At 47.2% G+C, this 14,795-nt stretch overlaps 1 protein-coding gene and 1 non-coding gene across 2 annotated transcripts in view; one reads left to right on the forward strand and one right to left on the reverse strand.

Moving 5' to 3' along the window:
• Window positions 1-6,058: 6,058 nt before the first annotated feature.
• Window positions 6,059-14,795, reverse strand: part of LOC132589179 (uncharacterized) — a 28,179-nt gene continuing 19,442 nt past the window's right edge. The window contains exons 5-6 of the mRNA XM_060261863.1: window positions 11,525-11,670; window positions 6,059-7,356 (exon numbers count right to left, since the gene is read on the reverse strand). Coding sequence (XP_060117846.1) covers window positions 6,561-7,356; window positions 11,525-11,670 — 942 coding nt within the window. The 3' untranslated portion in view covers window positions 6,059-6,560. The remainder of the gene's footprint in view (window positions 7,357-11,524; window positions 11,671-14,795) is intronic.
• TRNAT-GGU (transfer RNA threonine (anticodon GGU)) lies at window positions 8,667-8,738 on the forward strand. The gene has a single exon. It is a non-coding gene; the product is annotated as a tRNA-Thr (tRNA).

Raw genomic sequence — 14,795 nt, forward strand, 5'->3', positions numbered from 1 at the left:
GTGTGAAAAACCTCAGCTTGAGACCCTGGAGAGCAGGGGAGGGATGGTGGCTCAGTGGCAGAGCATCTGCTTGGGAAGCAGAAGGTCCCAGGTTCAATCCCCGGCATTTCCAAAAAGGGTCCAGGCAAATAGGTGTGAAAAACCTCAGCTTGAGACCCTAGAGAGCAGGGGAGGGATGGTGGCTCAGTGGCAGAGCATCTGTTTGGTAAGCAGAAGGTCCCAGGTTCAATCCCTGGCATCTCCAACTGAAAGGATCAAGGCAAATAGGTGTGAAAAACCTCAGCTGAGACCCTGGAGAGCCGCTGCCAGTCTGAGAAGACAATACTGACTTTGATGGACCAAGGGTCTGATTCAGTATAAGGCAGCTTCATATGTTAGGGGAGGGATGGTGGCTCAGTGGTAGAGCATCAGCTTGGGAAGCAGAAGGTCCCAGGTTCAATCCCTGGCATCTCCAAAAAAGGGTCCAGGCAAATAGGTGTGAAAAACCTCAGCTTGAGACCCTGGAGAGCAGGGGAGGGATGGTGGCTCAGTGGCAGAGCATCTGCTTGGTAAGCAGAAGGTCTCAGGTTCGATCCCTGGCATCTCCAACCGAAAGGGTCAAGGCAAATAGGTGTGAAAAACCTCAGCTGAGACCCTGGAGAGCCGCTGCCAGTCTGAGAAGACAATACTGACTTTGATGGACCAAGGGTCTGATTCAGTATAAGGCAGCTTCATATGTTAGGGGAGGGATGGTGGCTCAGTGGTAGAGCATCAGCTTGGGAAGCAGAAGGTCCCAGGTTCAATCCCTGGCATCTCCAAAAAAGGGTCCAGGCAAATAGGTGTGAAAAACCTCAGCTTGAGACCCTGGAGAGCAGGGGAGGGATGGTGGCTCAGTGGCAGAGCATCTGCTTGGTAAGCAGAAGGTCTCAGGTTCGATCCCTGGCATCTCCAACCGAAAGGGTCCAGGCAAATAGGTGTGAAAAACCTCAGCTTGAGACCCTAGAGAGCAGGGGAGGGATGGTGGCTCAGTGGCAGAGCATCTGTTTGGTAAGCAGAAGGTCCCAGGTTCAATCCCTGGCATCTCCAACTGAAAGGATCAAGGCAAATAGGTGTGAAAAACCTCAGCTGAGACCCTGGAGAGCCGCTGCCAGTCTGAGAAGACAATACTGACTTTGATGGACCAAGGGTCTGATTCAGTATAAGGCAGCTTCATATGTTAGGGGAGGGATGGTGGCTCAGTGGTAGAGCATCAGCTTGGGAAGCAGAAGGTCCCAGGTTCAATCCCTGGCATCTCCAAAAAAGGGTCCAGGCAAATAGGTGTGAAAAACCTCAGCTTGAGACCCTGGAGAGCAGGGGAGGGATGGTGGCTCAGTGGCAGAGCATCTGCTTGGTAAGCAGAAGGTCTCAGGTTCGATCCCTGGCATCTCCAACCGAAAGGGTCAAGGCAAATAGGTGTGAAAAACCTCAGCTGAGACCCTGGAGAGCCGCTGCCAGTCTGAGAAGACAATACTGACTTTGATGGACCAAGGGTCTGATTCAGTATAAGGCAGCTTCATATGTTAGGGGAGGGATGGTGGCTCAGTGGTAGAGCATCAGCTTGGGAAGCAGAAGGTCCCAGGTTCAATCCCTGGCATCTCCAAAAAAGGGTCCAGGCAAATAGGTGTGAAAAACCTCAGCTTGAGACCCTGGAGAGCAGGGGAGGGATGGTGGCTCAGTGGCAGAGCATCTGCTTGGTAAGCAGAAGGTCTCAGGTTCGATCCCTGGCATCTCCAACCGAAAGGGTCAAGGCAAATAGGTGTGAAAAACCTCAGCTGAGACCCTGGAGAGCAGGGGAGGGATGGTGGCTCAGTGGTAGAGCATCTGCTTGGGAAGCAGAAGGTCCCAGGTTCAATCCCTGGCATCTCCAAAAAAGGGTCCAGGCAAATAGGCGTGAAAAACCTCAGCTGGAGAGCCGCTGCCAGTCTGAGTAGACAATACTGACTTTGATGGACCAAGGGTCTGATTCAGTATAAGGCAGCCTCATATGTTCGTGTGTACTCAGACTGGCAGCAGCTTTCCAAGGTCTTGGGCAGAGGCGTTTCACATCACCTACTGCCAAATCTTCACAGGAGATACCAGGGATTAAATTTGGGATATGGTGCATGCCGAGCAGATGCTCTGCTGCTGAGCCACGACCCCTCCTGCTTTCTTGCACTTCCAAGTAGTTATGAGGGCCTTCGTAAACAAGAGAAGTTGGAGTTGTTGTACTGTAATCCGGCAGCAGCTGAAAGCACGGGAGCTGTGCTAATCCTGAAAAAAAAAAATGCTAAACCTCTGTGGGATCAACAGGCTTGAATGAAATGTCTTGGGGGAGGGAGTTTCACAAGGGTTGTCGCCCTGTCTCTGTATTCCTTTGCCGTTTAGAATTGGTGTCTGGATGGTACGGTCAGCATGAGCTTGTTGACCTAAGAGGGCAAAGCGGAACCTTCTGTGCGTGGACAGCAAGGTAAAAGTAAATGGGGGGAAAGTCAGAAAACCCTCAAAAGTTGTACTTATTGCCATTCTGTAGCAGTGTGTGTTTTTCTCATTTAGAGAGTTTACACACACTAAACTTTAGAAGGCGAAGAAGCCACTCTTTCAGAACAGATAGCTATGCATTAGGTGAGCAAATTCGGGGAGGCTGGTTGGAGAGTAAAGGAATGAATATCTGGGGATAGGCCGAGCTGTAAAACAGCATCCCCCTCCCCTAGTAAGATAACAAATACTAGCAGGGCAACTCTTATTACTTTCAAAGATTTCAGGTCTTCACGGCTGGTAACATCATTAGGGTTTGTAGAATCTTTCGGGCTCAAGTGCCGTGTTCTCCTGGAAAAAGTTTTCCTTCCAGACGTTTCCTTCTCAGACGTTTTGTTCTCTCCAAACAATGGGCACCTCCACAAACCAATTGCCCTTTCATCACACCCCCTCCAGCCTACAAATAGCAGCTCTCCAGCAGCCCCGGCCCCACTCAACGCACAGCAGCCAAGAAGGTCTGAGCGCCTGCTCCGGCTGCAACGCCACTGAGGATGTTCTCCGCAGCTGAGAACGAAACGTCTGGAAGGAAAACTTTCTCCAGAACACGGCACTTGAGCCCGAAAGATTCTACAAACTCTTATTACTTTCTCAGAGCAAAACCGAACAGAGTCCTATGGCAGCTTTAAAGACAAAGATTTACTACAGCAAAAGCTTTAAATGTTTCGATCTGTTTGTCCTTATGGTGCCACAAGCCTATTTTTTTACTGAAGGTTATGTCTCTAGTGCTGTATGTAGGAGTCTATTATATGTCAGGGGTCCCTAAGCTTTCTGAGCCTGTGAACATATTTAGCATCATGACGCGGGGTGGTGTGCGTAAGCGCAAACTGGATGCTGCAGAAGGGGGAGCCACACATGCATGCACAAGGAAGTCCACAAGCAAAGGGGAGAAGAGGAGGGTAATTTAAAAAAAAATACACAGAGAAAGAGAAAGGAGAGAGAAAAAAACCCAACACTGGTGGCAAACTATAGCCAATCAGCTCTCATCAAAGATTTCAGGTTTTCACGGCTGGTAACATCACTAGGGTTTGTAGAATCTTTCGGGCTCAAGTGCCGTGTTCTACTGGAGAAAGTTTTCCTTCCAGACGTTTCGTTCTCAGCTGCGGAGAACGTCCTCAGTGGCGATGCAGCCGGAGCAGGCGCTCTGACCTTCTTGGCTGCTGTGCATTGAGAGCTGTGCAATCAGCTCTCAAATTGCCAATAAGATGCCCTGCGTGGCAAAAAGCCCATCCACTTTGTGCTTTTAATGTGGTTCAGTTCGGTGTTAAGCGATCCCACTGCTGCCATTGTGCTCGAAGCCGGCTTCATTAAATCTGTGTTGGGCATGTGCGTATTGTACTGCTCTCCTACATTAGACGTGCATTAGAAACTCAACTCCACCTGCAGAAAACGCACGTTCTTATCAAATACTAAGCTTGCTAGCGATAAAATTTGTTTTACATAATCCCAAAATGGGCAGATACCCTTTACCCTTCTTTCAAAACACTGTAATTCAGTAGCATCCAGCAATTCAAAAACTTGAGTTGGGAACTCATGAACCAATGGTGAGGCTACCTGAAAGCGTTCACCGCTAAATCCCGTTCTCCCACTGGAATTATAGGTGTTTTCACTTGGCTGCGGAATGCCGAGGGTGCAGAATTTTAAACAACAGATTTTGTTCTCGTGGGTGGGATACTGTTGTACGTTGTCTTTTAAAATGTTGGTATTGGAGCAGGAAATACACCAAACTAATCAAAGCTCAAAGGAACCATAAAATATTAAACCATTTTATGCTGTTATACAGTATAATGGAATGGAATGCCTTTTAAATTAAAAAGTGTGAAATACACTAGCTTACATCATTTAAATAATCACAAGTTAGGGGAGGTAACTGAACCTTGTTGAACAGAAGCACAGTTCAGAACTACTTCTGGTACATCACATTCCTTGAACTTCTACAGTGGATTTTTCACCGTTTGAAAATAAATCCGGTGATCCTTCGAGAGAGAGGGTATTGCTTATCCAGAGGATTCTACAGGTATTCTGGAATGTTCATGAGGGAACTCTGAAGAAATGCTGGCTTCCCCTTTCGGTTTTACATATCACATGCATTTGATAAAAGGTAAAACTCAAGCCACGAGACTTGTGCCTAAAGGAAATACTTCCTGGGAGAGCAAGCTGACATTAGAAGATAATTATACCACCTAGACATTCTCCTTTATCGGGTTAATACTGCTCTAAACTGGAACTGGGTGTGGCCTAATGCTGCAATAATGTATGCACAATGAAACCTCTATCGTGTAGCGTCAAGATTCTTTTTCTCCCCTGTACAATCATGCAGAGTCAAACACTTCACACGCTTTCCCTTAGCCCCAAATATTAGATCATTTCCTTTTTAGAGACCTGCTCCTTGCGATCTGTTACCAAAGATCTCCTCATTGCCATATGGGAAGATGTTCCTAGCAGTCCACATGTCTGAAGGGCCTGCCCCCCTTTGCAGAAATCCATAGGCTATAGCCTATACGTCTGCTAGACTGAACCACACAATATTTTATCATCTTTGCTGTCTCACCTATTTACAAGTGTGCAAAAGGCTCCCATTGCACAGAAGCTACATCCAGCCACTTCCCCACCTAAGAACCTCCAATTACTCCTGAGTTTGAAGATCTTCTGCTTTTGCCTAGTATGTGCAGAGCTGTGGTCCTTTGTTCAGCTCTTAGACGTGCTCTTCAAGCTAACTGCATTTTCCTTATTATCAGCTGGATACATTGCCAAAAGTGGTATGTGGTCTACCAGATCTCTCTCAAGATGGCAGCCTCTTATGGCAGCTTGTTTTCCACGGGGTTCCGTTAGGGGGAGGGACGGTGGCTCAGTGGTAGAGCATCTGCTTGGGAAGCAGAAGGTCCCTGGTTTAATCCCCAGCATCTCCAAAAAAGAGTCCAGGCAAATAGGCGTGAAAAACCTCAGCTTGAGACCCTGGAGAGCAGGGGAGGGACGGTGGCTCAGTGGTAGAGCATCTGCTTGGGAAGCAGAAGGTCCCAGGTTCAATCCCTGGCATCTCCAAAAAAGGGTCCAGGCAAATAGGCGTGAAAAACCTCAGCTTGAGACCCTGGAGAGCAGGGGAGGGATGGTGGCTCAGTGGTAGAGCATCTGCTTGGGAAGCAGAAGGTCCCAGGTTTAATCCCTGGCATCTCCAAAAAAGGGTCCAGGCAAATAGGCGTGAAAAACCTCAGCTTGAGACCCTGGAGAGCAGGGGAGGGATGGTGGCTCAGTGGTAGAGCATCTGCTTGGGAAGCAGAAGGTCCCAGGTTTAATCCCCGGCATCTCCAACTAAAAGGGTCTGGGCAAATAGGTATGAAAAACCTCAGTTTGAGACCCTGGAGAGCCGCTGCCAGTCTGAGAAGACAATACTGACTTTGATGGACCAAGGGTCTGATTCAGTATAAGGCAGCTTCATATGTTCATTACCACCTCTTAAGATAGTGCTTCTCAAAAAGGGGACTGTGAATCTTAAAGAGGGATGTGGACACCGAGGCTCAGAACTTCTTAGAATTTTAGTTTTTAACCCAATGGTCTTAAAGAGAGGAGTGGATCCCTGACTGGTGTAAGTTACCACAAAGCAGAGTTCCTGACAGAATAGGGCTTGCACTGTAGTCAGGAACAGAAATGGCACCCACTGGAGAAGCAGCTCTGTGCCTAGGCGCACAGGAATGACAGCAAAGAACAAAGTGGCACTGAGGTTATAGGAGCTGGGTTGTTGTACCCATTGAGGTTTCTAGGTTGGGAGGTTATGGAAGAGCTCATCAGTTCAGAAACGGGGCAGTTTCCTAGATTTTGACAAACACTGATTTAATGGTATTCTAATATATAGTCCTTCTTGGTAGAAAACGAAGTTGCCAAAGGTGGCTCCGATGCCATTTGGCCCAGTGATGGTCATCATTTGTGGAATTCTGCTGAAAGGAGTTAAAGCTATATCAAGGATGAAACTCAGCCCAGTGCAGATCTAGTGCTATTTCTGAGCTAAGTCAAGTAATTTCATAGTCGGGCACCTCTCAAGATCTATTGTGGGATGCACTTATCATGATGTTGGGTAGGGCATTACGGCGTTTCTTCCAGGATCCCAGCTCCTGTGAGTACCTCCGTATTTGTCTAAACCACTGGTGAGTCCGGGCTTTGTCTCCATCGCGGAACACAAAGGATTCCCGCCGGATTTCAATAAGTTCAAATGTATCATCACAGTCCGGATCCACAGAGATCACGCAATTACTGAGTCTCAAGGGTTCCCTGAGCAAACTAAACTTCCCGTTGTTTTTGTCTCTAATAACGACCAATACCGCATCTTTTACAGGCCCCGGCTCCCCAGGCTCAAAGCTCGACTCGGATGCACGTCTGATGTTGACCATGAGGAGCACTTGCATGTTCTGGAATTTTAAGGTCTTGCTGCCCTTTTTCACCCACTGTCCATCAGGAGGCTGGGCAAGCTGCAGGGGTCCTTCCATAACAAAGCGGGTTTCTTCCCGTAACCAGCCCACAGTCTTGATGGCGGTTTCCCGCATTTCGATGTTTATGACTTCCCTGTTCTTCTTGCTGTCCTGGCGGAATGAGCGCAGCGTCCACGAGTTTCCTTCCTGCTTAGTTTTCATGTTAATGTGCTCCAAGTGGGACTCGATGCGGCTCTTGGCTTCCCTCAGGCTGCTGTGATCTGGGTGGTACTCAAGGGTGGATTTGATGATGCGGCTCAACAGCAGCGGGTATTTTGTGACTCTCTGTAGAGGCGCCATGAGGAAGGACCTCAGATTCATGCGGCGAAGTACTGTGTTGTCATTTTGAGAAACATTGAGGAAAATCCTGCAGGGATTTTAAAAAAAAGAATTTTAAAGCAAACTGGCAGGGGAGAAACATCAACTAATAGGCAAAATAATCCCTAGTTATATGTTATGACATACGAGATGGATATCGGGAGAATAGTCACGGCAACGGGGTAGTTTTTCTGCACACTCTGTAAGGTATTGTTCAGCTTATTCAAGGATCTATTATTATTATTATTCCAGAATTCACATATTCCAAATGGAACAAACGCGGATGGCCCTGTCACGTTGCTGTCCTCTCCCACCACTTTACTTATTCCACACAAAATGCTCCTCAGCTTTAAATCTTAAGTCAACCAGTCGTCCCATTTGTCAGGACCTTGGTTCATGTACGGAAGTGAAATGTTTGAAATGTACAAGTGGACAGGACTTAACAGAACCTTTGCTGCTATTCACACCAGGATGGAGGAGAATTAAATTGTTATCAAAGATTTCAGGTTTTCACGGCTGGTAACATCATTAGGGTTTGTAGAACCTTTCAGGATCAAGCTCTCCAGCAGCACTGGCCCCACTCAATGCACAGCAGCCAAGAAGGTCAGAGCGCCTGCTCCGGCTGCAACACCACTGAGGATGTTCTCCGCAGCTGAGAACGAAACGTCTGGAAGGAAAACTTTCTCCAGTAGAACAAGGCACTTGAGCCCGAAAGATTCTACAAACCCTAATTAAATAGTTCTTTGCCTATGCCTTAGAACAGAAAAGAAAAAAACAACAACCCAGTGATGCTTTAGGGTCCTTGGGGTAAGGGCCATTTGTAGAAGAGGGGGAAATTAAACTGTCACAAATAGGCGTGAAAAACCTCAGCTTGAGACCCTGGAGAGCCGCTGCCAGTCTGAGTAGACAATACTGACTTTGACGGACCCAGGGTCTGATTCAGTAGAAGGCAGCTCATATGTTCAGCTCCACATTCAACAGCAAAACAATACTGTAGTCAGGAACAGAAGGAAGTGGAAAGTGGTAGTGGAAAGTGCTGTCAAGTCACATCTGACTTTAGGTGATCCTGCAGAGTTTTCAAGGGGAGGGACGGTGGCTCAGTGGTAGAGCATCTGCTTGGTAAGCAGAAGGTCCCAGGTTCAATCCCCGGCATCTCCAACTAAAAGGGTCCAGGCAAATAGGTGTGAAAAACCTCAGCTTGAGACCCTGGAGAGTCATGAATGGGGCTGTGGCTCAGTGGCAGAGCATCTGCTTGGGAAGCAGAAGGTCCCAGGTTCAATCCCCGGCATCTCCAACTAAAAAGGGTCCAGGCAAATAGGTGTGAAAAACCTCAGCTTGAGACCCTGGAGAGTCATGAATGGGGCTGTGGCTCAGTGGTAGAGCATCTGCTTGGTAAGCAGAAGGTCCCAGGTTCAATCCCTGGCATCTCCAAAAAAGGGTCCAGGCAAATAGGTGTGAAAAACCTCAGCTTGAGACCCTGGAGAGTCATGAATGGGGCTGTGGCTCAGTGGTAGAGCATCTGCTTGGTAAGCAGAAGGTCCCAGGTTCAATCCCCGGCATCTCCAAAAAAGGGTCCAGGCAAATAGGTGTGAAAAACCTCAGCTTGAGACCCTGGAGAGCTGCTGCCAGTCTGAGCAGACAATACTGACTTTGACGGACCCAGGGTCCGATTCAGTAGGAGGCAGCTTCATATGTTCAAGGCAAGAGACGTTAAGAGGTAATCTGCCACTGCTTGGCTCCATTTCATGCCCTTGCTATTCTGTGGAGGTCTCCCATCCAAATACTGGCCAGGGCTGACCCTGCTTCTGAGATCTGATGAGATTGGCTATCCAGGTCAGGCTACTGAGATGCATACAGAAATGAATTACAGTATTTATGTTACTCAGTATTATGTTACTTCGATTCCAGAAACTTACAAATATATTGTGCTTTCCTTCCAAACTGCCACAGTGCTCTAGGTTTTGCAGGCCTTAACATAAGTGGAAGCTTTTGGTTTTGTATGTTAAAGTTCGCAAACTTTTTCAGGTTAGGGGCAAACTGACAACAAACCTGTCACGAATACCTTAGCTACTAGATACTACTTAATTTATGTAAATTTAGACACCATGGCATTAAGTCAATCAGAAGTCACTTCTTTATTACACTCCCTTGTATTTTCCCTTCTGCACATGCCAGGGATAATACAGCTAGCCAGTGATAAGAATCTGAGCACAAACAAGCCTCTTCCACCACCCCTGCCACACAGTAGAATGAACAGCCAGGAAGGCCACAAACACAGACATTCCTTCTTTTACTGAAGCCTTCAATATTCCATATTCTCCTGTATAGAAGGCAGGGGATGAGGCTGAAAGCTCAAACGAGTTCAGTTTCCAGGAGAAAATACTAAATTCTCACAGAAACTTGATATTTCATCCAAAACCCCTCTTCTGGCCCTTCCGTTTGCACAAGGGGAGGGGGGCAGGGCTGGCTTCATGGCATCTCGTGCCCAAGGTGAGGCACCGCCCCCACCCCACCCCCCACAGCCTTCCTCCCTCGCCCCCAGCGAGGGTGAGCACCACGGTGGCGGCATAGCTCTCGTGCCTCAGAGCACTGGACCACCCAGCCACCGTCACTCAGTCCGGTCACCGTAGCTTCCGGAAGCAACAGTGGCCAGGCAGTGTGCACACTTGTCTTAGCAGTAGTATGTGCGAAAAGGATCTAGGGGTCTTAGTGGATCATACGCTGAACAGGAGTCAACAGTGTGATGCGGTGGCTAAAAAGGCAAATGCAATTTTGGGCTGTATCAACAGAAGTATAGTGTCCAGATCACGTGATGTGATGGTATCGCTTTACTCTGCTCTGGTAAGACCTCGCCTGGAGTACTGTGTTCAGTTTTGGGCACCACATTTTAAGAAGGATATAGACAAGCTGGAATGGGTCCAGAGGAGGGCGACGAAGATGATGAGGGGTCTGGAGACCAAGTCCTATGAGGAACGGTTGAAGGAGCTGGGGATGTTTAGCCTGGAGAGGAGGCGGCTGAGAGGTGATGTGATCACCATCTTCAAGTACATGAAGGGCTGTCATATAGAGGATGGTGTGGAATTGTTTTCTGTGGCCCCAGAAGGTAGGACCAGAACCAATGGGTTGAAATTAAATCAGAAGAGTTTCCGGCTCAACATTAGGAAGAACTTCCTGCCAGAGCGATTCCTCAGTGGAACAGGCTTCCTCAGGAGGTGGTGGGCTCTCCTTCCTTGGAGGTTTTTAAACAGAGGCTAGATGGCCAACTGACAGGGATGAAGATCCTGTGAATTTGGGGTAGGTATTTGTGGGTTTCTTGCATAGGAGTCATGCTGCCATGCCCACCTATTTCCCTCATCGAAGACGTGAGGGTGGGAGGCAGGGCCAAAACAGGCGTCCCTCCAGGGCCGCTGCCTAATGAATGGATCAGCCCTGGGAGGGGGAAAGCTGCTAGCAAGCCCCTCTCCACAACAGGTTCTTGTATCTTATCCTACCTGAAGTAGGAGGGGTAGAAGTTTTAAAGCTAGTTACACTCAAGCAGCATTAGCAACATCGGTAATACGAAAAGCATGTGTGGTGACACAGCCGCCTCATTACTTTGGTAAGACCTCAGGTGCCTCAGGAAGTCTTAGCTGGTCTGACATCCTAGCCCATGCTACATACCCCGGTGCTTGACTTTAGGTTGGATCTGCACACAGATTAGGTTGGAGCACACAGAAGGGAACTTTGCTGTCTCCCAGTAGCCAGCATGGCCCCCCAACCAATTGAAAAGCTGCTCCTCAAGTCTGGGGACCCTTAGGCCTTGTGAAATGTGGCAGGGAGGTTGCATTAAAACAGGGGGATTGATAGAAATTCTCCCCACACCGCACACTTGTGTGAATGGACCAAGGTCAGAAAATGGTACAAAATGTGCACATGTGTAGCAGTGTATGTGCACATGTGTAATTTCTACCTGCTTGCTGCAGCACCCCACCCCACCCCTGGTAGCTGTTTTTGAGAGTTTTCCTGACCTTCAGGGGTTGTAGCCTTCTTGGAAGGCTACAAAAGGGAAAGTAGCAAAAATCTACATGTGAACATGTTTCACTCAGAGATGGGATGACTCGAGTTCCATTTCACTCTCAGGCCACCCCACTCTAAAACCATGTTGGCTGCTGAAACTTGTGTTGCTGTGGGACCTCATACCCATCTATCACCTACCCAAGTTCCAGAACTCTCCTCACCTGAGTAGCTCCTTCTCTTTCTCCAATGCATTGAGCATGTTCACTGAAGAAGACTGCTGGAGACAATAGGTCTGGAAAGCAGGCAGCATGTTGACGAACTCCAGGAATATTTCACCGATGCACACAGTCATTAGGTCGTCATCACCCTGCCAAACACACAACAGGAGAATTTCCTCAGCCAGAGAAGGGGAGGTAGTTACGGGCATTCACCAGCCTAAAACTAATGTGAGTTCAGAGCCGTCTATATATTAAAAACGGTGATCAAGATGCATCCCAATAATTGCAGCCACGACAAGCTCCTCGGCACCACGTTTTCCAAGGATCACAGCATCCTCTACGAATTCTCAGTCAAGTCCTTTCGGCTCGGATGGGGGGGAAAAATCTGTAACAAGCTGTTCAGAGGCTCTGCGTTCTCACATCAATTTTTTCCCCAAAGGAAGCAGCACAGAGTGAGAACACCGCAATGCTCAGAGGGGAGAAATAACAGGAAAGAGAAGTGACAAAATGGGAAGAAAAGGAAATAATTAAGGAAGTGCTGCTGGAACGTTACTAATCAAATATAACCTGAGTCAGGTTATAATGCTCTAACGCCAACCAAAATTACTTCCAACAACTGAAGGAGAAGAAGAGGGGGGGGAGGAGTTGGTTTTATACCCTGCCCTGCACTATCCAAGGGAGTCTCAGAGGGCTTACAATCACCTTCCCTTCCCCTCCCTACAACAGACACCCTGAGGTAGGCGGGGCTGAGAGAGCTCTTTGAGAACTGCTCTTGAGAGAATTGCTCTGAGAGAACTGTGACTGACCCAAGATCACCCAGCTGACCTTTTGTGGAGGAATGGGGAATCAAAAACCCAGTTCTCTGGATTAGAGTCGGCCGCTCGTAACCACTACACCAAACCTGAAGCAGTTGCAGACCTTCACATCTGACAGTTATTCTAGTTTGTCAGTGTCTGGTTTCATTGCTTCACACAGCAGGAGCTGTCAACAGAAAGAAAGAAGCGGCAGATACGAGCCTGGCAAGGACACAATCCAACCAGAACAACTGCACTATCTTCCCATCAGATAAGATCATTCAGTTTGGCATTTCCAAGCGCAGCACTTTCACTTTCTGCCAAAGTGATCTGGGAAGAGTATCTGATGCTATATAACACAAGTTCTCTGCTTGCATACGCCGTTTTGTTCTCTGGAGCTGTGCCTGCTCTGCAAGTAACATTTTTAATTCCCTCTAGAACAGAGATGCTTTCTCCTATCTGAACGAAATTTAGAAGGGAGGATCCCATGTCTGAGGGAATTTCATCTCAATTGCATTGGGAAGGGAGTTACAACCAGAAATCCGTTTTCTATTGAAACAGCTGGAACGTTATTGCCTATTCTGACTAACTTCAATTCCAGTATTAAATAACTCACGTTTTTAAAATAATAATAATAAACCTGATGCGTAGTGCACAGCAACATCAAGGAGTCTCCCACTTTAGCTCTATGGTTCAATACGAAGGTTTTGGGTGAATCCCAGAGCCTCGTTCTAATGAGATGATGTCTGTTTTGGTTTTGCACTAAACTGGACCTTACATGTTGGCATGACAATGAAGAACTTGTCTCTGCCCTCCAAATTCTCCTGCTGGAGTGTCTGCTACAGCTGGAAACCCTAGCAGCTTCACTGAATGCCTCACAAACCAGAGATAAAACTTAGGAGATGATAACAGTGTTCCAGTCAAAGTAAGCTTTACTTACAGAAGTAAACATATGAAGTCTTCACTTGGATAGCTCAGGCTAGCCTGATCTCATCAGATAAGCAGAGTTGACCCAGGCTACTACCTGGATGAGAGACCTCCAAGGAAATCCAGGAGCACAACACAGAAAGAGGCAATGGCAAAGCACCTCTGAATATTTCTTGGCTTGAAAAACCTAAGGGGCCTTAAGTCAGCAGTGACTTCATCTCCCCCCTCCCCCCCGCTGATGAATGGAGGAATAATATTTTCTTAGGGTTTTTTTGCCCCAGGTGGGAAGAAGCACTCATTTGATATATGCCACTTTTTAAGGGCTTGGGTAAGAAATCTGGATCTGGGATTTTATTCTCAGGGCGAGGTGCACACTGTAAAACAACTCAGTACCTCTGGCTGTAAAGTCATTGCAAGTAGGGGGAAGGGGCTGCCTAAAACCCAAAATGCCACATATATGCCCCCACGCTCTTGAATCTCCCTCAAAATAAGTAGATCACTTATTGGGAACTCTATATAACTCGCCGGAAGTACTACTTGTCAAGCATGATATTTCTGTGTCTTAAATCAATGGAGGTAGGGGAAGCCATTTCCTCTTGGCCTTAAAATTCTTCTCTCTCATAGCTGCATTTCAAAGCTGGGTTACACCCCCCTTTCTTTTCTTTCTTCCTCCCTCACCACTGGGTAGAAGATTTAGAATATGCAAATAACTTTGATGATAGAGGAAAGGCACCTCCCCCGAACTGTTCCCATTCACACACCTTATCAGAAAGACAGGAATGCCTGGGATCAGGGGGAAGTTGTAACCACATAACAGTAGTATGTAGTACCCTTTGAACATCTATTGCAATTCACATCTGTATGTTATGGCTTGAAGCTGTCTTTTCTATTGCGTTTGAAGTATCCTTTAAGAATCTATACCATGTGAAACTTTGTATCACTTCCAAGGTATCGGACCTTGGAGGAGCACCGGATTATCAAATAAAACGAGTCTTTGTATTAAACAAGTGCTTGGTTATTTGAAATACCGATGCTTGACACTACTGACCTACCCTAAATAGCTCGAGCTCGCCTGATCTCATCAGATATCAGAATCTAAGCAGGGTTGATATTTGGTTAGTATTTGGATGGGAATTTGGTTAGTATTTGGATGGGAATTTAATTAGTATTTGGATGGGAATTCACTAAAGTACAGGGTTGACACTCAGAGGCAGGCAATGGCAAACCGCCTGCGAATGTCTCTTGCCTTGAAAACCACAAAGGGCCGCTGGAAGTCAGCTGTGATTGGATGGCAAAAAGCAAACAAAACCCCACCATGGTTTAGAACCATTCCCATTTTCATCAGCAGAGGGTGGTGTGGCACAGAGGCCTAGTAGTTTATTATACATTACCATGCATAGGGAATGCATTTAAAATTCTATGTATAATAAAGGGCTGGTTTCAGTCTACGGGCAGATTTCATTTTTTTCATTAAAAACCGGATTTCAAGATCAAGAGTGGACTTGCATGGATTAAAGCCACACCTTGAGTTTTTAAAACTTGAACTCTAGCAT

This window comes from Heteronotia binoei, chromosome 21, assembly GCF_032191835.1.
Source record: "Heteronotia binoei isolate CCM8104 ecotype False Entrance Well chromosome 21, APGP_CSIRO_Hbin_v1, whole genome shotgun sequence".
NCBI lineage: Eukaryota > Metazoa > Chordata > Lepidosauria > Squamata > Gekkonidae > Heteronotia > Heteronotia binoei.